A 23,352-nucleotide genomic window follows, 5' to 3' on the forward strand; every position below is an offset into this window, starting at 1 on the left:
TAGTAGTAGTAGAAGAAGAAGAAGAAGTACAGGTAGTAATAGCAATAGAAGTAGCGGTAGTAGTAGTACAATCAAAATGTTAACTATTGGCAATGGAGGGTATTAGAGTTGTAGATCTAGTAAAATTGTCCGTTAGGTTTGGTGGGGATCACTTTTTAATAGATATTATCGTAGGAAGTCTTTTTAGGAGCCGGTGTTTTACACGGTAAGAGTAACTTTTTTAAATAGAATAATGTCCGGGAATCGATATTGTATGAGAGTTCGAATGTAGTAATTTCGGCAGTGAGTATTTTACATTGAAGGAGTCACTTTTTCTATAGAATAATAACCGGGGTCGTTATTCTATGAGATTCGAAGGGAGTCATCTTTAGGGAGTCAGTATTTTACTTGGAGGGGTCAGTTTTTCTATAGAATAATGACCTGGGGGTTGTTATTCTATAGAGTTTTCAAAGGGAGTCAGTTTTTCATAAGGGGAGTCAATATTTTACAGGAAAGGAGGCACATTTTCTATAGAATAATGACCGGGAGGTCGTTATTCTATGGGGGTCGAAATACTTCATTACACCGGCATTGATATACAAAGCCGTCTCGGGGTTATAAGCTCTATTTACCTATGTTAGTAAAAAGATACCAAAAATATGTACAATATGACCATTTTAGATATATCAATCCAAAAGCCTTAAAATATTAAAAGAAAAATTATATGATGAAAACAATCAATATGGCACATTGGAATATGCATTTATCGAAGAGTTAAATCCTATATTTTCCAATTGTTCTGGCTAAATTACTTAATAAACGCCACTTTTCTTAACGAGCACGTGACTTTTCATGTTTTGTCAAACACTATAAAATAGTGCAAAGGAATTTATTTTGAACAAAATCTGCCAAACACTTATATTCACTCAAAATAGAAGTAAATCATTCTTAGCTGATTGGTTTGACCTCTAAATGATTCATATCAAATCTGCTTTTGTGTAAAGAAAAAATCTGTTAGCAACTTATAAAGAATTAAGACTAGATTTCTAAAAGAGATTCAAACTTTAAAACAGCATTTTTTATAATTTTTGGTAGTTTTGCATTTGTACAGAACTTGCACGAACAGCCTAACCTGGCATTTTATTGGATAGTTTTATTCATTCGTCCAAGTCAACAAATGGGCAAAATTTCAGGGGAAAAATCTGTCTTTTAGAAGGAAACTGTCAGTCAGATGTGCATTAATCAGATGCTTTTGATACATGAGAACATAAAATATCTATATACATATATATTGGTATTGGTAAAACGTGAACATGCTCGAGTCGTCGTTTGGATTGCGATATTGTCCTTTTGACTTAACAATAAATGCTTTGTATAATATTAACTAAAACGAAAGGCGAACAGTTCAGATAGCACAGATGCAATTTACTTACATTCCTAAGTTTTCATTTCAGACAGCATTAATCCAAATATTAAAGTTCATTGAATAACATACACCAAACGTTTAAATATATAACATAAAAATTCTCTTTGCAACGAAGATAAACTATTTTGATTGTTTTGTTCTCGAAAAATGTTTAACCAACTTTCGACACACTTGTAGTCACTTTTTCATAAACAACACTTTGACTTTTTCATACTTGAATTAACATTCAAATATCTGTTTGTAACATTATACACATTATACACCAGCTTGCCACAATAAAAATACGGCGACATCTCCATCCTAATCATTCATTATATGTGACGTCGTCTTTGAAAACCGGTCCAGATGCGGCATGACGTAATATCGAGAAACGACGTTTAAAGTTGCGCCAAGTTTACGCGCGCTGCTTTCTACCACCTGTTTCAATTAGCAAAAGTTTGACCGTTAAAATACGAGTATTTGTTACATGATTAATAACAACTTCTAAGAGAATGAATATTTAGACGTTGGGCATGCAAAAAATTTAATGGTATTACGCCTAAAGCAAAAATATTTCGGTCAAAATCGATTGTTTCCCCTTTGCTTAAATTGTTTCCGGTTTCGGATTTACCAAGAAAGCATGTGAAGTTTACTTTCGTAAAACTACTTTCTGTCCAACCGTGATAGGATATGAGACTTGTTATATTGTTTACTGATAAGGTAAGTACCTTTATAAACAGTTGTTAGCGTAATATATATGAAATATTGCCTCGAAGTCTTGGAAAGAATTACTAATTTGTCACGTACAGGTACCCGGAAGTAAATATTGTTGCTAACCCATGTTTGTTTATAGATACCAGGATCAGTGTCATACCGAGGGAAATTTAAAATGAAATTTATCGTTTAAAATGAGTCAATCTAGTGCTACAAGCACAGTACCGTATGAGCTAACAGATTTTCAAGATCAAGACTTTATTGAAGAGCTGAATGAAGTTGACAATTTGTACTTTAACGACAGAATATTAACACCACAGTCGAACCAACAAAACCCCTCTGTTTTATGTAGTCCGACAGGAGATACAAGTGATGAAGAGTCTGATATTAATTATGATTCTGACATTGATGATGACAGTGAACATGTCCCTCTAGAGTTTAATGAAGCAGATTTTAAAGAGTACAACTGCCAAGCCCAATTCAAAACAAATACATGTGGATGCAAATCATTCTACGGAAAACCATGTAGTACTGTTGTAGATTTTGATTTTTTGATTGAGTTGAGGGAAAACTACAAAGAGTTGTCTAGAGATGAGTTAGATATAGCACTTAAGTCCGAGTTATTAGGTCACAGACATTCTGACAGTTTAACGGATGGCAAGAAGCATGTTAAAAAAGAGAGGGAAAGGCCATATCAGGAATTTTATTTGTCTGGTAAAAGAGTTTGTAGAGCTACATTCTGCTTTGCTCATGGCATTGACAAGAAAAAGTTGCAGGCAGTAGGTCGGTCATTGGATGTTGATGGCTTAAAACCTCGTATTCATGGCAGAAAAGGTGTCCAACCCTCACATAGCCTTACTTTTGAAGACCGAGAAGATAAGAACATTCATCTGTAGATATGCCCGGGATAATGGGCTTCCATTGCCCGGTAGATTACCAAATTTCAAAGAATCACATGTTCTTATCTTACCGTCAGATAATACTGTGTCTGACATACATCAGAAGTATGAAAAGCTTGCCACGCAATTACAGTACAGAACAGTTAGTCTGAGGACATTTCAAAGGACATGGCATGACCTGTGTCCTTACATAAGTGTTTGCAAACCCTGTACAGATATTTGTCAGCAATGTCAAAAATTTTCATATGAGATAGGTAATAGTGGGAATTTGCCGGAAGAGGAAAAAACAGCTCTTCTTGTTGAGTATCAAGCTCATTTAAATGCTGCAAAGCAACAAAGGGAATATTACAGGCAACAATGCATGGATAGTAAACTTAACTACAGTCTCTTGCCTCCAGAATACAAAAGTGATGGTGAGATTCATGAATAAATCTGCCTGATTTTACTGTACATACATTGAAAGTGTAGTTTTGAAAAGAGTAATAGCATATTATTAATAAACATCTATTATCAGTTCAGTCATATTAAAATTCTTACCTTGCTAATTTTCTAAATTTGACTACTTCCATCTTTTCAATCTTTCACTACCTTTGAATATAGTTCATAATTTGGTATTCATTGAAACTTCACTGATAGAATAGCAACCAGTGCAGGTCATGATCAAGCTGCACGGGTTTGTAAAGACAGATACAATTGCCACTTACTAGCATGCTAAGAAGTATAAAACTGCATAATCCTTTTGATATAGTTTAACAGTGCTCTATCTTTGGTGTAGATGTTTAGTTTTTCTCTCTCTTAGTTCACAAAAAAATCTGGGGTCCCTGTTACTGTAATTAAATTTTCAAATGCAGCAGATTTAAGAATGGCATTGGTCAGTTTTTAGACTGTTTTACAGCAAAACACTGAACAGTTCTGTCACATGAGTAGTCCCCAGACAGAATATCACTGGACACACTCCCTAAATGTTTTACTTAATACAAAAAATAGAACGTAGTAGCAAAGCCAAGGTATTTATAAAATGCAACTGTTTTTGCTGTGAGTATCATATTAGTCATGTAATTTCTTTCTAGGAACTACTCTATTGCCAGTATTGTTGTTTCATAATGTTTTGTAACAGGATGATTGTATATTTATAGTGAGGAATTTAGGATATGAGCCGCCCCATTAGAAAACAAACATAGTGTGTTTGCGGCCAGCATGGATTCCTACCAGCCTGCACATCCATGCAGTCTGGTCAGGATCCATGATGTTTGCTAACAGTTTCCTTAATTGCAATCAAGACTTTGAAAGTGACCAACAAGAGTCCTGGCCAGACTATACGGATGCGCAGTCTGGTAGGGATCCATGCTGGTCCCAAACGCACTATGTTTGTTTTCTCATGGCACGGCTCATATAATGATTTTTTTTTTCAATATTTGAGCCTTGCTGTGTGAAAAACTTAGAAAATGGATTCTATGATAACTTTAAAATTATTTTGTGGTAAGTTAATAAAAACATTTCATATTACTTAATGTAATATTTAGGTTATGTTTGCAACTTACATGTAATGTATCTTCTTTCAGATAATATACCATGTTCCTTTGATGGCTCGTTCCACTACAGCTGGGACTATGCTCAACAGGTACATATACCCCATTACAGCCAGGAAGTTGGCCCTGTTTACTTCAAGACCCCAAGAAAATGCAACGTATTTGGGATGTGCTGTGAGGGATCAGGTAAGCAACATGCATCCACTAGCTCCTATTGTAATTTTCATGTAATTATTTATTCATATCTCTGTCAAAACTGTACAAGAACATTTTGAATGCTTAACACAGTACTTGTATAACATTATATCTTATTAAACTGAAAATAATTATAAATAATAAGAATTTTGATTTATTAATTAAAATTAAAACATCAATAAATTGTTTTTTTTTTCTAATAAATTGATTTTGATGTGATTATTTTCAAAATTAATGAACCAATTTCTGACTAAGAAGATGTGAGGTGAAAGAAATAATTAAAAGTACTAGTGTATCTCAGTAACTTTCAGAATGAAGTAGATTCACAGAGGTACAAGTCAGTAATCTTTTTTTAAAGAACAAAGATTTTTCTAGCTTCGCACTCTATACACAGTTATCATAACAGCTGGGTCAATTTTCTTACACATTCTACACAGTAAAAGTTTGACATTAACCTAAATGATGTAAAAATCTCACTGCATTTACTATAATCATATTCTTCTATAACATTTTAATAAATTTTATTGCCCCAGGAATGAATTTTGATTAGACTGAAGACTGTAAAGGTTTCTGATATATGGTAAGGACTTAATTTTTTTTTCAGGAAAACAAGTGTTTTATCTTGTGGATGAAAGTGACTCAATTGGTAAGGGGGCAGACAGTGTTGTCAGCATGGTACACCACTACCTATATTGGTATGGTCATGGGGAGATAGACGGCAAATTCCATTTTGACAATGCTGCTGGTCAGAATAAAAACAACATTGTGCTGTGGTATGGTCTGTGGAGAGTTTTACTAGGTAACAACCCCTATATTTTTATCTCTTTGAAAGCTGTTGAAACTTTGTCTGATTTTAACTGTTGGACTGCATGAGATATGTATGTGCAGTCTGGTCATGATCTGCACTGTTTGCTATTCAGTCGACACATTTTCTATGAGAACACCTTTAAACTATAAATGGTACTGTCTCTACTGAAAGATGGGGTAGTCTATTTTACAAGTTTAGCAGGTTAAGGGCTAACATAATGATAACAATAAATGTGCTTGTTCAACATGCTATTTGCACTTATCACAATCTACAAACAAAGTACATTTTATATACTGGCCGCATCCTGTTGTCAGTCTGTCTGGCAATTTGTGGTAGCATTGGTTGTAAGAATAATCCTTTATCAGTCGGTGATACTTTTATGTAATTAATGATACTTTTATGTAATTAATGATACATAAAATAATTAATGAAAAAAAAAACCCCAGATGACACCCAGGTTTATTGTTTAAAATAAAATATGTACTGATTTACCTATTTATTACAGGATATCATAGATCAATTGAGTATTCAACGATGATTGCAGGCCATACAAAGTTTGAACCCGACTGGCACTTTGGAATTTGGAAAAATCGATGGAGGAGGGTAAATGCTGAGACCTTACACGACATTGCAGACACAGTGGATCAGTCTTCAAAGAAAGGTCATAACATTGCACAGTTGGTCAATGATGGTTCAAAGCCTGTCACATTCTATCAGTGGAGAACTTTCTTGTCACAGTATTTTAAACCTTTAAAGAACATTACCAAGTATCACCACTTTTTCATATCTGCAGAAGCACCTGGAATTGTTAATGTGAAAATCTTAAGTGACAGTCCAGTTGTATCAGTCAGCTTGCTAAAAATGTCTCCTCCAAAGGGTACATTGCCAAATGTGTCTCCTTGTCCTGGATTGACACCAGCCAGACAATGGTACCTTTATGAACATATTAGAGAACATTGTTTATCTGAAAAATCAAAGGAATCAATTTGTCCAAAACCAATTGTGCCAAAGACTGAAATTGTAATCAACGAGGATTGCTCTGAGAACTGGAAAAAGGGAAGTGGCTGTAAGAGAAAAAAACTGTTGTTGAATTAAAAAGTTCATACAAAAAGTACTGTCTGAGATTTCAATTTCAAAGGAACCTTGCGGAAACTATATATACAGACATTCATAACTGTGTGTATTAAGAAAAGTATGCTTTTTGATGTTTAAAGAAGATATGTTGCCTTTTGGTAAATAATGTTGACAGTTGTATATTCATACAAGTCCATTAAGAGTTTATTGACAGAAACATTTAAAACATGCATTTTAAATGCTATGGTACCATAACAAAACCATTTTTAGATATGTCGCAATGGTTACCAACTGTACATCATGCTTTTATAGTAATTAGAGGGTCTTGAGAATGTATGACTATGCTATCAAAATATACACTTTAATAGAAAACTACTGAAGAATTACTCTATGTTTCAGGAGATTATCAACTACAGATATAATGATTTTGTCATAGAATTGATGAATAAAGTTGACTGTTGTATACTGATACCAGTAGTTCTAAGATGTTTCATCTTTTGTGCTATCTACATTATAATTTTAGTTACACTACCTGAGAAAGTGAATTGTAGTATGAAGGAAGACATGTTTAACCAACTCAGTTGATATTTATTGACATGTACATACATGTTGAATGCAACCTTACAATACCAAAACTATTGCTTTATATATGTTGCCATGGTAACCAACTGTGAATCATGCTGTTATAGAAATGAAAGAGTCTTGAGTATGTATGACTAAGTTATCAATAGGGAAAAATCAAGACCACTTTGCTGTAGTACAACATGCATGTTACATCCAATTTTGAGGCATATTTTGACCTATCTCTATTGGTAAGGATTTTGTATGGACTTAGATTTTTTTTTTTTAAGATTACTTCCCTTTGTTGTTACTACAAATAACTTATATTGTAACTTTATGTAATCATTTTTTTAACTGGCATAAATGTTTGCCTCAATGAGACAGAGTGTCGTGTGCAACTCCCAGTCCTTTTGACAGCTGACGGGCTCGACATGTTGCCCGTGGGCATCTAGTTTTAGATAAAGGAATTTAGTGTATATGTTGCCATGGTTACATAATTCAAATTATGTTTCATAGAAGTTATTGATTTGTATTTTCAATTAGGGATATACAATGTATAATTCCATTGTAATAGAATGTTCACTTTCTTTAATATTTTCCATTATAATTAGCCAGTGAAAAACAAATGATGCAGAAGGAATGACTGAAATGTTATGTTCTTACGATAATTACTTTTGTTACAAAACATACCATAAAACTGAGTATTTTAGAGTATTTTAAAGTAGTTTTGTGTGTTTTTCACATTTCTTTTCCTGGATACTTATACTTTCAAATATCTAACTTATTAGAAACATAATTTCAAATTAGTCTGTTGTTTTAAAGTATGATAATAGAAAAAAAGGAGTTTAATACTTATGTTGCCATGGTAACGCAATTTGAATATTTTTTCTTAGAAAATATGATTTTAAATTAGCTGTATTTTTCTACTTTATAATAAGCATCTACAATTCAAAATTTCCTAGTAATATATGTTTTTTTTCTTTTTAATAGTCATTTATTACCAGAGGTGAAAGACAGATTAAGAAGAAACAATGACAGAAATGTCTTACTCTTATGGTTATACTCATGTAACGAAATCTATCATAAAACCTAACATATTTTATATTTTTACAAGAAATCTTCGGATTCTATTTTTGAATACATAAACTATATAATATCCAACTTAATGAATCACTTTTCCAGATTTATCTCTTGTTTTAAAGTTTTAATGTTGGAAACAGAATCAGATGTATATGTTGCCATGGTAACACAATTTTACCATCTTTTATAAAAAATGTAAAGGATTTTTGTTAGCTAGATATTTGCTCTTTAAGTGAAAATCTAAATATACATAATTTTTATTATAATAGAAGATCCATGTATTTAAAGATAGCCAGTTATTAACAGTAAGTGAAAAACACAAACTGAAGAAACAATGGCTTAAATAGTTTATACTTATGGTTAATACCCATATTACCAAACCTATCATAGCACCAAACTTTATTTAATATTTCGTCTGGAATTTTCAGATTTTGCTTTTGAATATCTATACTTTCAAGAATTCAGATTATTGGAAACATTTTCAAATAAAGCATCTATTTTGAAATTCTACTGTAGAAAAAAGAATATAATGCATATGTTGCCATGGTAACGCAATATGAATAGTGTTTTCATAGATAATATTGACAATTTTAATTGTCAGTATTTTCCTACTTTGAATAAGCTTCTAAAGTATACAATTTCATAGTAACAAAAGGTTTAAAATAGACATTTATTACCAACAATTGTATGACAAGCTATGAAGACACAATGATGATAATGCCTAAATCTTATGGATTTTGCCAATTGTACAAAAACTGTCATAAAACCAAACATTTTTAAGATTTTTATGTTAAATCTTCAGATTTTATTTATGAATACCTATACTTTTATTATATATAACTTACTATAAACATTCTTTCAAGTTAAGCTTCTATTTTACAACTATTGAAGAAAAGGGAAATTAATGCATATGTTGCCATGGTAACGCAATTTTAATAATGTTTTAATACATGATATGGAAAATTAAAATTGATTAAATTTTTCTACTTTTAAGTAAGCATCACTAGTATAAAATTTCATAATAATAGAAGTTTCATTTATTTTAAAAAAAAACTCATTTATTACCAGCAAGTGAAAGATTACTTGTGAAGAAAAATGACTAAAATTTCTTTTTCTTATGGTTATTACCCATGTCATAAAGATGGTTATAAAATCAAACATTTTGGATATTTTTGTGTGAAATTTTCATGCCATATTTAAAAATACATTTTTTTTCAAATATTTTACTTTATGAAACCTTATTTCAAGTGAAAATGTTTTTTTTAAGTATTTGCATGTAGAAAAAGGGAATTTAATATAGTTGTTGCCATGGTAACACAATATGAGTAATGATTTTTATTGAAAGCTTGTCGATTTTAATTGATTAACAATTTGTGTATTAAGTAGGGATCTATATTAGATCCTGCCATTGTAACTGAAGATAAACCTATCTTACAATTGTGAACTATTACCAGTGACAAATAAACTTGAAATAAAGGATATTAACTGAAATGTTCTATTTTTACTTTTAATATCTGTGTTACAAAAAATGTCATAAAACTCAATATATTGAAGATTTTCCTCTGAAATTTTCAGGATTTATTTCTGAATGGATGTACTTTCTAAATATGCAAAAATCTGAAAATGTCAAATTTCCTCATCTGGACCCATTTTCTCAGTCATGGTCACATATCATTCAGGCGCAGTTGCTTGTCGTGGGTTTACCACACCAGGATATCAAAGTTAAGACATGTTAACCCTCAAATGCATTATTAAAAAGACCTCATTAATCAGTTAATCAGCAAAATTACATCATTTATTTATTTCGATGTTAAAACAAACCCGTCTGTTTGGGTTGATTTAAAAAGGTCTGCGTTAGTTATTTTCTTCTATTGAAACGTTGACAACATTTCTGAACCTTACACTTATTGAATGTAATAAAATATTTTTTAAAACTAGCGAAACGTCTTAGATATAATTATCTTACAGTACATTAATTTATGAATATTGTAAAATAATCATTTAACTTAATATTTCTTTAAGAGTACTAACAGAATTGCGACAGTCTGTAAACATGCTGATGTGCACTGGACGTTTCTTCAGCCCTTGAGGAAGGTTTATTATAATGTTTCCATAATACGTGTGCAAAAAAACACAATTCATGAAAAATAAAACACAACTGAAATATGCTGTAAAGAAATGAGAAAAGAATTTTCCGCAATTCGCTTGTTGGAGGTAATTATGTTAAAACTGCATGGCAATGGAAAAATACTGATTTATAAACAGCTTTTTTGGGGGAAATAAATTGTGTCGACAGGAATTCAAAACCATTTGAATGCCAACACATTGATGTTGCAATACTACATTCATATCACGACAACCATGAAAAACGAAAATCAATTTAGAATTTGCCAAATTCGCCGCGTCAGACGTCATTTAAGAGCTTTCAACACTGCCATAACAGTGAAATAATAGTTTCAAAAAATGCCAACATGCAGGATGTTGATTACAATATTTCATGCACAGCTTTTAAATAATTGTATTGAATTATTTATGCGATTATGGACCTTGAGGTCTGACGTAATGCAAGTGAGGTTCTCTCAAAATTTAATCGTGAAAACTCACATATTCGTTTATTATAAGTATTTAACCATAGCAATTTATTTATTTGGGTTTTACGGCGCACCAAGACAGTATAGGTTATATAGCGCCAAACAGGACTACAAAGTTTGGTTTCACATCTCATTTACATCGAAATAAAAACATGAGGTATGGAATCAAAATTTGCATACCTGCTGGAATCACAGAGTTACAGCAAAACCAAGTGTTAAGACCCTATTAGCCGCCTCTTACGATTATGCAAGGGTAAGGCAGTGGTTCCAATTCTTTTCATACACAGATCGACCCAGAACCACATGGGGCCCATAGCAGTTTGAAAGTGATGATCAAACCAGTATTCCCCAGGTCATTGTATTTTGTTGTTATCTAAGTTATCATGCATTGAAGTGGTGCTCAAGTATTCAAGCTAATTAAAGACATATAGCATTATTGCCCGTTACACAAGTACGCTACATGCATAGAGAGATCTAAGGTCAAAATTGCAATATCCATCAGTCGTTTTCTAAACGACCATGTTATACATTTGTCAGATCTTGCTGCTAAATCAAAATATGGCGTATGCTTCAGTTAAGACTTGTTTGGGGCGGGTTGGGGGCAGATTTTTTAACATTTTCCAATAGATCGAAATTTTGCATTTACCATTAGTCCAAATAAAAGGACGTTAAGGGACAAAGTGACCGCTGTCCCGTAGAAAGACGTCATATCATTAAATAAGCCATCACGATAAGCCGAATAAATAAGGCTAGCTAAATCATAAACTTAGTCTGTATTCAGATCGTATTTTAAGTTCACACGAAATAATACCTAATGCTATTCAAATTTTATATTCTCAAAACATACCAGATAATCAGACCCGAGGAATACACGAAGCATTACTTAAAAGAATATGATCTTGTATTTTATATATTGTATAATGTGACTCGCTGTATTACCTATGTTCTTTATATTGATGCTTTGTTCATGGGCCATAAATGGCTTATTACAAATAAAGAATATCATATCATACATATCATATGTCATATGTTATGATCTAATGGGCAGACAAACTACCATATTCTAAACGGACAAAATAAGTGATAATGTGAACCTAAATATCTCTTACGTGTGCATTAATGGTGTTCTTTTCACTTTAAATAACTAGCTCTAAATTTTATTTAAAAAAAAGCAAATTCTATACCATTTTACCATTTTAATATTGCCATTACTGAAACCTTTTTTATTTGTTATAAGCATATACTATGCAAGAGAAGATACATTTCGCCAGGTTATTAATCCCCCGCCGTGGCGGAGGGATTATAGGAATGGTCTGCGTCCGTCCTTCCGTCCGTCTGTCCGTCCTTCCGTCCGTCCTTCCGTCCGTAACAAAATCGTGTCCATATCAAGGTCACAACTAAGGGTTGAAGGTTTGAGCCTTCCATTTGGTGTCCACTCTGTATCTCCTTAACCCCTTGAAGGATTTTCATCAAACTTGGGTCAAATGATCACCTCATCAACAACTGATGAGTCAGCCATGTCAACTCAAGGTCAAAGTCAAACTGAAGGTCAAAGGTTTCAGCTCTGTATCTCCTAAACCCCTTGAAGGATTGTCATGAAACTTTGGTCAAATGATCACCTCATCAAGACGTTGTGCAGAATTCATGAGTCAGCCATGTCAGTTCAAGGTCAAGGTTACAGCTAAAATCAAAGGTTTTACCCTTTCACTATCCATAGCAGTGGCGGGGGATTTAGCTGTCTTTCAGACTGCCTTGTTTTATGTAAGGCACAAGTTAGACAAGTTTATAGGTAATTACTTACATTCCATCAGTATATACTCCAGACAGCATTAAACAAAAGCAATGTTTTTAAAGGTGCAAACTATCCGTTTTATCACAAAATATGTCACTAATCTCGATTTTTTGTAAAAAAGTTTAAACAACTTTCAACACACATGTGGATATTTTTAAAGCACTAACATCATGTTTTAAGACTTTTGAAACTCGAATTTGCGTTAAAAAAGTCGAAATGAACGACAGAACATTTTATGCTAGCTTGTTACAGCGTGTTAACCCGTAGTGATAACTAACTCAGTAAGTTAATAACGGTTTATATCAAAAGTCATCTTTTAGCATTCAGCAATGCTGAATGTAAAAACGAAACCAAACTGTATCGGCGATGTCTTCGGAAGTACATTTTTCAAAACTTCGTTCACTGTCATTTTTAATAATTGCTGGTGACTGAAATTAAACAAAAAGATCGTAACCGTGCTGGATTAACAACAGAATAATATTTCTAACATTACTTTGGAAAAAATATCATGGTTTAAAAACTTGAAATGTCGATATTAACATCATGCATTCCGCGCTTTACAAACCCGCAAGCAAATTTTATGATGATTTACAAAACGCTGTGCTTTGATCATTATGTAAAGGTCAAGTGAGAGTTTAAAACCTAACACTGTCACTGAAGTTTGAATGTTTTTAAGTGAGTTGTATATTTGACAATTACACTCGTCGTAATATCCATTCATATAAATAATAACCTAAACGTCAACCTTGATATCGTAAAAGACTTACAAAAGAAAAAGTAGACAGAGATACAAATATAGAAAATCCTTTGAAAGCATAGAACACTATCAAGAAAAAGTATTAGCAGAGAGCGGTCGAAACGAGTCCAATAAAACGTCAGTAGGATTGCGCACAGCGACCACAGCAAGAGCCACACACCGCAAAGTAGGTGAGTTCCCATACATGAAACTCATAAAAGTGAGTAGCGTGATACTTCGTCCTGGTATACACGCGCACTGAATCATGTGTTGATGTCATGTTGTAATTATTATTTTTCATCATTATTTAAATCTGTAATAGTAGTAGTTACCATCATAGGACGGATCCAAAACTGTCAATCATTAATGTTGACATAAAACAGACTGTCCAGTCGGGACTTCAAATACGACTGACCTAGCTTACACAATAGATCACTTGCATTTTGTTTGTGATACCGCTTGTGAGCACTTGACCTTGGTATGATAGAATAACAATAGAGGGATGGTTTAGATGAAATTTATCGACAAAAACTGGAACTGTCCTAGATATATAATTCATAAGGAGAAACAGTAATTGTCAGTCACTGCACTCTAAACATTTCCGAAAAGTTAAACACGTCTTTAAACATCTGCGGATGTCTCTAAATTGTTTCTTGTACTTGTAGTATGTGTAAATGTTGAAATCTGCTCAACCCAGGGCTAGAGGGCGTGGACGGTAGCATCCATTTACACTACTGTCCATGCACATGCAGGCTTAACAAAACTGAGCCTGCAACAGTTTCGACCTGTGGAGTTTTCACTTTTTCTATTGTACATCTTTATAGCTCGCCATAGAGCAATTGCGTATAGAGTGCCGGGGCGTTAATATCAACAGATTCATGATGATCGGAATATCACATCTACTAAAGAAACTCGTGAACAAAATATTTGATCAACATAATTTTACAGAGGTTAAACCTGTTTTATATAAAATGTCTGCGATACGCTATATAACACAGCTGTCTTATGTTCTAGCCTCAACTAGCCTCTACAGATACTTAACGCTTATTTTGCGTAGGTACTGCAAGGTCATTGACCATTCGGTCATACTAACAAGACAACTAATAGGAAAATGATACTGACCGTCGTTTAAACAGTGATATAACTTAACCAACATCTAACGTTCAAACTTACTTAGTCTAATAACCTAGCCATATTGGACTACTTACTATCTCAAATTTCGACTTGAATCGTTTATCCCTACTTTTCACCAAACCTCTATTTCTTCGATTGTTTAGTGATATAACTTAGCAAAACATTTTTTTAGAGAAAATACAGCAAGAAAAGCCTAATACGATATAACGAAAGCAATCTGGAACTAACATCATACTGTGATGTAATCAAGAATGCATTAATCTAAAATGACTCAATTAGTTCCACTTTATTATGCGGATTTATATCATTTCTAACGTTGGCATAAAGTAGTTCGTATGAAATAATCTAGTAAACTTTGATAAAGAAAATCAAGCTAAGTACACGGCAACTTAAATGTAGTGTTGAGAGATACTAATTTTTCAGTACCACAATTGATTAATATTTCAAAAGTCTATCTAATACTGATGAAAGAAGGTTTTGAACGGAGCGGCCCCCTAATCTGATCAGAATTTCTAGAACTGTTGTTCAAACACATTCTTGCTGCAAAGTTATAATAGATAACATGAAGAACAAACTCAATCTAAAATAAAGTAAATTATGTGGGACTTTAAGAATTTACGACCAGATGCAATGACGTCAGAACTAAGTGAACTGGGACTTAAAAACTCTTGATGACAGAAGTGTCAGCATAACATTATCACATCAACTGTTTTGCAATAAAAAATATGGTATGAATTACGTAGATTTTACATTTGTAATGAAAGTATGAAAGTGTTCAATTTTACAATGTTATTTTAGCCATCATTACAATAATTCGTAACGAATTCATCAAAAATAGCAAATTGATCAAGCTTAAACCGCATAGCTCAAAATACAGCGACCAGTTCAGGTAGTACTTGGGTTCGAGACTCGCGAGCGAAGGTAACGTCTATATTATGTCCCTCATATATATATGTTGCAGAAGATTGGTGCATGCCCGTTCCTAAAATTAAAGTCTGGAGGGACACCTAGGGTCTAGTGTTCAAAAGTGGCTTTAAACTTAAACTACAACCAATGGCATTTACATAACACTCGAATAATCTTACAGTATATAGAGTTTAAGTGTTCGTTTCAGTATAAGATTGAATATCTTTCACCAGTGAACACCAGATGCAATATTTTCACATGTGGCATGACCACGGGTGAAAATGTACAATATGTTCTTCTTGAGGGAAATATATATTCATCTTACATATAGAACAAATAAATATTTTTTTTATTTCATGTTTTACAGTTTTTTTTTACTCATTTTACAGTTTCTTACCAGTAACAAAATATATCTGATATGTTTAACTGTGAAAATACCGGATACATATGTCTATTTTACTCTAATATTTCAATAATTCACTGAAAAAAAAAAACAACATGTAATTAATCATGATTTCTGCTCATTTCCTCATAACACCACTTTCATATCAAACAGGAAGTCATAAATGTTCACTCAAAAAGTAAAATTTATGCGTAGCGTAAATCATGGCGTGTTACAGAGATATTTAGAACATTACAAGATTATCAAAACAGCATGTAAAGGGGTTCATGTTTGTTTTGAAAGAGTCTCAATTTCATACTTGACCTACATGTTAAACACTTTATAGTGTGTGAAAGGAAACATATTTCGTGTAAGCTATATGGATCAGTGATTGCTCTTGAGGTAACTAAAGCAATGGTTTATAACATTTTCGGCGTACAGTTGTCAGTTGATATATAACAGAAGTACTACCTCAATATAAAACGAAATTAAGGGCCGTTCGTAGGGTAAATTTTGTTTTATTTTATAAACTTCGATTTATGATTGGAAAACGGCCCGTGAATAAGGATACGCGTTTTGTGCATGAACTGTGCGTTATTAATAATTAGAGGTAAAACTGTTGAAAAGGATCGTTGTATGGTCGACACTTAAACAAAACACTTCCTATGTCATGTTGAAAAGCAGACTTAACCCCACTTACATAATATCGTAAATTAACTGAAATAAAGAATGCCACATAGGGTTAATACATGCAACTTTTCCCAAGCTAAATATACTCATATTCTTGATTAATTAAAAACGATATTCGGGCAGATCCATTTATGCAGTACTGAATGGTTTTCTTTAAATAAAAACTGAATTAAAATGAAAATATTTACAATATTTATTTGATGGCGTAGTTTTCTGTCTCAACAAAAAATTATAGATAATATCTGTAAGAAAAAACCTAAAAGCATCAGTTTACCGTAGTCAACAACATTATTTAAAAGGGGTTACATTTTCACGGTAAAATATAATTCAGGGTTCTTATATAATACATAAAATGACATTTTACCTGGGCAATACATTTCTTTACAAACAAATATATTACATAATTAAAGCGGTATGTCATGTGTTGATCTTATTAAACATTCGGTAAACCTTATTGCTGATTCACGACGTTTTAAATACAGGTAGGCAAGGTCAAAGTCGCACTATTTATCAGTTAACTAAATGTCTCATTTAGCAAACAGGTATTTCCGGTACGGATTGTAATAAATTTACCATATCTCACCTGTAAATCAATCATAATATAATGTACTTTCCTTCAAATCAATTAAATTTTCAAATCTTAAGGTTTTAGTTTCTCTCTTTAACAATTTGCATTATGAATAAACAAAAATAAGTAATATCATAATTTAATATATTTTCCTGTGTTTCATTAGGTGTGCAAGGTACGTTTTATATTGCCATCCCACAAGCCTTAGAAAATTATAGAAAAAAATAATAGGCATGTTACAAGGGAGCGCATTGACAAGACCTGTCATATAGCACACGAGAGCGCTAGAAATCGAATAAATTTGGGAAATATCGGGTTATACTGTAGAATTCGCCGATATCCGCCATTTTGTTGTTTCCAAAACTGTAACGTAAACGTAATACACATGATGTTACATATTTCAACTTCTTCACATGGTGCCGTTGTCGTTAAGTGCCATTTATAACAGAAATGGCAACAAGCAAATTTACAAATCACGTTATTTCAATCACAGCGTTATGGCAAACGGACCAGTTAATTCAAGGCATTGACGAAAACACAAATACAACTTTGTACTGCACTGATCACGCAGTAAAATGTAGGTGCCATAAGGACAATTACGTTGTTATTCTACCAAAACTAAAGAAGTATCAACTTCAAACATTTCAATGATTGAATGAATTATGGACTTTACTCTACTTTAAAATATAAAAATATTGTGGAAAATATCGAGATTAGTTTTCAAATTAGATGGTGTACTTTAACTTGATGCTAATTGATTTGCATTATATTAACAGATCAGATACATTTTGTAAACCGAAAACAGAAAATGCTTCATAACTGAACAGGCCTATAAGTATAATCTGCATTTAATTTGTAGAAATGAATATATATATCACTTATATATATATCACTTATGATAAAGTTAACATGCATTTTTACTTACATTCCATCAGTACAAATTCCAGACAGTTTTAATCCAAAACACAGTTCCAGAATTTTAAATCTCCAATAAACAAACATACACTATTTGTTAAATACATCAACATAAAAATCACTTTAAGCAATTTAATGACAAACTATTTAACAAATATAGATCGTTTACTTTGTTTTTGAAAAATGTTTAAACAACTGTCAATACACATGTACTTGTTTTTCATAAAACCACTTTGACTTTGAGTGAACCTTTGAAACAGTGTGTGTGTTCGGTGTAATTTTATACACCAGTTGATCAAATGAAGATTTCATCGAAGCGCAGTCAGTAGCTATAGTTGTTAATATGAACACTTGTTAACCTGTAATTGTGCCTGCGGTTTTAAACACGTTCTAAACTGTGTAACACCGCAATAACAGTGATTTAAACATTTTTTTCAAAAGGTGTATCTTATTTGCTATTTATATAAGATAAAATGACTGTTTTCACTTGATTCGTTCAGCCCATTTCTGCAAATACAGATGTAAGTGATCTAGTATGGAATATTGTTATATATTCTTCAAAGAATTATTGAACTACAACACTGAATAATATCTGATAAGATTAGAAAAATATCAGATATTTTTTTCAGTGCTATAGAAGTATTGTTGGCTGAAAAATATTTTATATTCATGCACATCAGCGCTTGCATTTTCACTCAAATGTAAGCCGCTCTCGTGAAAATAGTGCTTCTGGTTTTCACATACTTCAGATTAAGGTATTTCAATTTTACACTGAAGCAAACAAATATCTTACAGTATATTTTGTATATAGTATGAAATTGTTATACGAACTATGAGACTGTCTTGATGCGTAGCATCTACCAACATGCTTTATGTCACTAAAACATAGTTAAGCAAATACATGCTGCTTATAATGCGCTGAAAAAAGCAAGGAAACATTCTAGCGACAAGCGTGTCTTCACAAATAACATTAATTGATGTTCTGATCGTAGACACTCGCGACGGCAGAATTCAATATTTAGTATCAGATTGCTAGCGACAAAATAATCATGGCCTTCAATTTTTGAATATTATATTTACAATTAGGAGTGCTTATATGTAATTGTACATTTCCATTCGCTGTTTTTATAACATTTTTGCTTTAGTATCAAATGACGCTAAGGCTTTGCATAGCTAATAATTATCAGAGCAAGTTTTTGTTTGTCTGCGGAGATATTTTAAACACATCATGTTCCATAATTACTCACAGCTGGACGTCAATTAATCCAGAATTCATTCCACATAAAGGTTCTCTGTACAACACCATCTTGATTTTATAACAGCATATGAACAAATTATTCATAATGCTTACAATTACGTTCAAACTCGTTCATCCGAATTTACTAGACCTAATAGTCGGGCAATTTTACTGACATTAACAATTCATGCTTAGGAAAACAGAAAATAGAAACCTTCAGTGGCGAGTGTTTTGGCACAGTGGTTTAGAGACAAAGCGCATGACTTTTGACCCTGTGGTCGAGGATTCGAATTCCTACTAAAATGAATTTGACAGCGATCTTCACATTTACTTACTAAGATATGAGTACTGGTCAAAAGTTTATGAAATACTAAGTAAAATTAGTCAGAATTTTCTTTACAATATATTCCTTGAAAACAAAGTTTTATCTCATTAACGAATGGTCATGTTTCTCAAAAATATATTTCAAAAAGCTGGCGTCTCTCCTCCGCAGCTATACAATGTAAACATAAATATTTAGTTTCGAATCTTGCAAGGTAAGTCCGTTATTCGTAACGATATCTCTCTCCTGCTAGGGTTTTCTAATGCATTCTAATTCAATGAACAAATTCTGGTGTAATATCTCTATTTTATTTCTAACTGAACTGTATCAGTTTGATAAAAAAATTCCAACAAGAACCCTAGCATATCTTTCAAACCGACTGAGGAATGATGCGTTTAAGATTCGTCATGGTGTTTTCGTCACATTACGGTTACTTTCAGACCTTTGGCATAAAATGCTAATAACTGACAGAATGGTTGAAATCAGGTCTGAATGTAGAATTGAAGGTGAAGGTTTTCATATCAGTTTTTCTTCTCCTAGAAGTCTTTCCATTACAATATTCTTGCAATATTTCCGTTATAAAAGTATCTATTGTTTTTGCCATTTGACAAATGTAACCAAGCCGATTTTACAGCTATATCTAAATGAATTTTGCAAAAAGCGTAAGGAGTATTAAAAATCGAGAAAATGCACTAGCTGATTTTTCTAGAATCGTATTTTGTTGCAGTGAAATATTTATAATTTCAGAAAATTACATTTGCAATTTTTGCTTTTCTTTTCAAGTTGATGAAATAAGATCACTTTTCTGCAATACTTGTTACATGGTCCTTGTTGCTATGTAAATGCATTCTATAAAAAATCTATTACAAATAATGATGCTTCGCATAGAATTATCACCCTAAGCAAAAGCTCTTGATACAAACCAGACAGGCTTTTGGATTCCATTCGCACAGTGTGATAAAAATGCATTACTTAATCACAAATTTCACTCTCATTTCTTTCTTTTCAAACTAGCAAGTCATTCTTCTTCCCCAAAACATCTTTGACAAAATAGTGCTGTAGCTAAGCTTTAAAGGAGTTTAGTTCTTAAATTTGAAACTTACTCGACCTACTTTTTTTTAAATGAAACAGTGTCAGTTTTATATACGGCCCAGTAAGTTTTATGATTTTTCATGTAGCACTACACACGATGTATTGTAATCCATTAATATATTTTAATTAAGTCAACACATCAGTAATTCAAAATAAGGTCAGAAAAGAGCTTTGAATGAAAGAGTGGAATAACTCAATTTTCTATAAACTAAATGACCCGCCTTCTAAAACGAGGTCCGGTCTGGACAGGTTATTTTTAGTTGCCAGTTTGATCGGATGCTTAGATATGAATTTAAATACATACCAAACTAATTCATTCTACCCCTTTTGTTTTGAACTTGAAGCTTACTTTAATGACTCTCGAGTACGCTTTCGTATGAAAAGGTATGATCGTTACACAGTGGGGCTCGAAAATACGACCTCCGAGCCGACCGACACCTTAACCGCTAGACCACCGCTAACCTCGTGCGCGGATTAAAAATAACATTTATTCTTTAACCACATGTACATACTTTTAACTTCTGATTTAAAAACTAGATTCTTTTCATACTGCTTCTTGTTCATAATACGATATTATATTTCATATCCTGTTTTACATACTAAGGGCAGAATTTCTAAACCTTCACCCTGCTAAATTTTTAAACGGACTGGTCTATCATTCAATTTAGACAGTTCCATTTACTAATTGAAGGGATGTTTGTTGAAAATTTACTGACTGAAGAGCGAACAGTGCAGACCATGATGATGATCAGACTGTGCGGATTTGCACTGGTCGCAAATATAGAATTACTGACTTGCCGCCAGCAGGCTAATGGTTATAACCATTATGTTAGATGATCAAATGTGAGAGTGGCTATAGCCAAATATGTTGTCCTCATTAGATAAAGTTATTATTGTTATTATTCCTAACAAGTCAAAATACAGCTTTTTTTCCTGCATATGAGATAGATTATTGGAGAAAAAAACAACAGATTTTTGTTTACCTTGTAAAAGGTAAATATTTAGAAAGGATAAGCAAGCTTGTCGCGATCTACCTCCATTCCGTTAGAAATTCAAGCGCATTTACATTTTCATTTACATCACAAGACTCAGACTTAATGCGGTCTGACTATCTATATAAAAGTTGCGGAGAACCTATCAGTAATATTCGAAACCATATACCTCGCCGTTCTGCTAAATTTATTTACGAATATACTATACAATGAAAAAAATATATGTGCAGGTACCATAAGACAATTTTCACATACCTTACAATTTTATATGCATATATGATACAAAATTTTTAACGCGCCATTAGGCTACAGTTTTTGCTTGAATTGTTTGAGTGCCTATCGATCCGACAAAATAAAGTATATAGTTCATGCGCTTGAGGTAAGTACAACATTAGACATCGGCAATAGTTGGAAAATAACGGATTATCCTGTGGAATACGCCGTCATCCTGCAAGTATTTGTATCAAAATTATATGCATTAAAATTGACATTAAAGTCTTATTCTGTGCGTGTATACAACATAATAGTCAATAGGCAATACAAAATAACATTAGTTATTTTCGAGAAAGCGGACCAATTTGCGCTGTCACACGTTTTCGAAATTTATACATTAACTTTTTTTCAATAATTTTAACTGAACCAAAGCGCCTCAAATTATTCTGGTCATTTATCAAAGCTCCTTTTAAAAAGAAACATTCGATTAAAACGTTATGGTTCTTGCCAAAACAATTAGAGCTATCGTTAAAGGCGATTAATACCCCCAGATTCCGCTTTGATGCAAGGAAAATTAAATCATTTGATCAAGACAATTGACCTTCTAACGTGAATTTCAAACCTTCGAGTGTGCATTAAATTCTTTCAAGGCATCGTGTGGGCAATGGACACGTTCAAGCCATCGAGTATACACTATATGTCTTCAAACTATCGCGTATGCACTAGGCACTTTATAGCCATCGAGTACGCACTAGACACTTTATAGCCATTAAGACGGACTAGACACTATATAGCCACCGAGTAGGCACTAGACATAGTACAGCTATTGAGTACGCACTAGACACCTTTTCGCACTCGAGTACACACTAGACACTTTATAGCCATCGAGTACGCACTAAACTCTTTCAAGACATCAAGTACGCGCTAGAACACTCATGCCAGCGTGTGTGCACTGGAATCGTCTAGTTTTCAAACCGTCGCGTATTCACTGGGCAATATTAAGCTATCAAGAACGCACTTGACGCTTTATAGCCATCGAGTACGAATTAGACACTTTATTGCCATTTATAACGTACTAGTCAATTTATAGCCATCGAATATGCACTAGACACTTTATAGCCATCGAGTATACACTAGAAAATTTATAGCCATCGAGTACGCACTAGACACTTAATAGCCATGGAATACGCACTAGACACTTTACAGCCATCGAGTACGCACTGGACACTGTACAGCCATCGGGTACTCACTAGGCACGTTTTTGCACTCGAGTACACACTAGACACTTTATAGCAATCGAGTTCGCACCTTCACGATATCAAGTACGCACAAGCCAGCGTGTAAGCACCGGAACCTTCAAGTCTTCAAACCATCGCGTATACGCACTAGGCACTTTATAGCAACCAAAGAACGCACTTGCTGCTTTATAGCCATCGAGTACGCACTAGACAATTTATAGCCATCGAGTACGCACTAGACACTTTATAGCCATTTATAACGTACTGGTAAATTTATAGCCATTGAATACGCAATAAACA

At 33.0% G+C, this 23,352-nt stretch overlaps 2 protein-coding genes across 3 annotated transcripts in view; one reads left to right on the forward strand and one right to left on the reverse strand.

The window, feature by feature from the left end:
- The window catches only part of LOC123564619 (FMRFamide receptor-like), a 212,921-nt gene extending 194,681 nt beyond the window's left edge, over positions 1 to 18,240 (reverse strand). The window contains exon 1 of the mRNA XM_053537281.1: positions 17,969 to 18,240. The gene's annotated coding sequence lies outside the window, so the exon portion shown is untranslated. The remainder of the gene's footprint in view (positions 1 to 17,968) is intronic.
- On the forward strand, positions 1,729 to 8,639 carry LOC123542920 (uncharacterized). Of its 2 annotated transcripts, XM_053537301.1 has the most exons (4): positions 1,729 to 2,104; positions 4,560 to 4,712; positions 5,326 to 5,520; positions 6,035 to 8,639. In XM_053537301.1, exons 2-4 carry the CDS (start codon positions 4,694 to 4,696, stop codon positions 6,622 to 6,624), a joined length of 804 nt encoding a protein of 267 aa, XP_053393276.1. In that variant the 5' UTR covers positions 1,729 to 2,104; positions 4,560 to 4,693; the 3' UTR covers positions 6,625 to 8,639. The 2 variants fall into 2 exon arrangements, with proteins under 2 accessions (XP_053393276.1, XP_053393275.1); XM_053537300.1 differs by lacking the exon at positions 1,729 to 2,104 and having other exon boundaries at positions 4,263 to 4,712.
- Positions 18,241 to 23,352: the final 5,112 nt, after the last annotated feature.

Source organism: Mercenaria mercenaria, chromosome 2 (assembly GCF_021730395.1).
Source record: "Mercenaria mercenaria strain notata chromosome 2, MADL_Memer_1, whole genome shotgun sequence".
Classification (NCBI taxonomy): domain Eukaryota; kingdom Metazoa; phylum Mollusca; class Bivalvia; order Venerida; family Veneridae; genus Mercenaria; species Mercenaria mercenaria.

Excerpts from the sequence above, each read along its gene's own strand:
- LOC123542920 (XM_053537300.1), top strand. The coding sequence starts at position 4,544 with ATGTATCTTCTTTCAGATAATATACCATGTTCCTTTGATGGCTCGTTC. Across the intron at positions 4,713-5,325 it reads GATGTGCTGTGAGGGATCAG|GAAAACAAGTGTTTTATCTT; the intron begins GTAAGCAACATG and ends TTTTTTTTTCAG. Across the intron at positions 5,521-6,034 it reads TCTGTGGAGAGTTTTACTAG|GATATCATAGATCAATTGAG; the intron begins GTAACAACCCCT and ends TATTTATTACAG.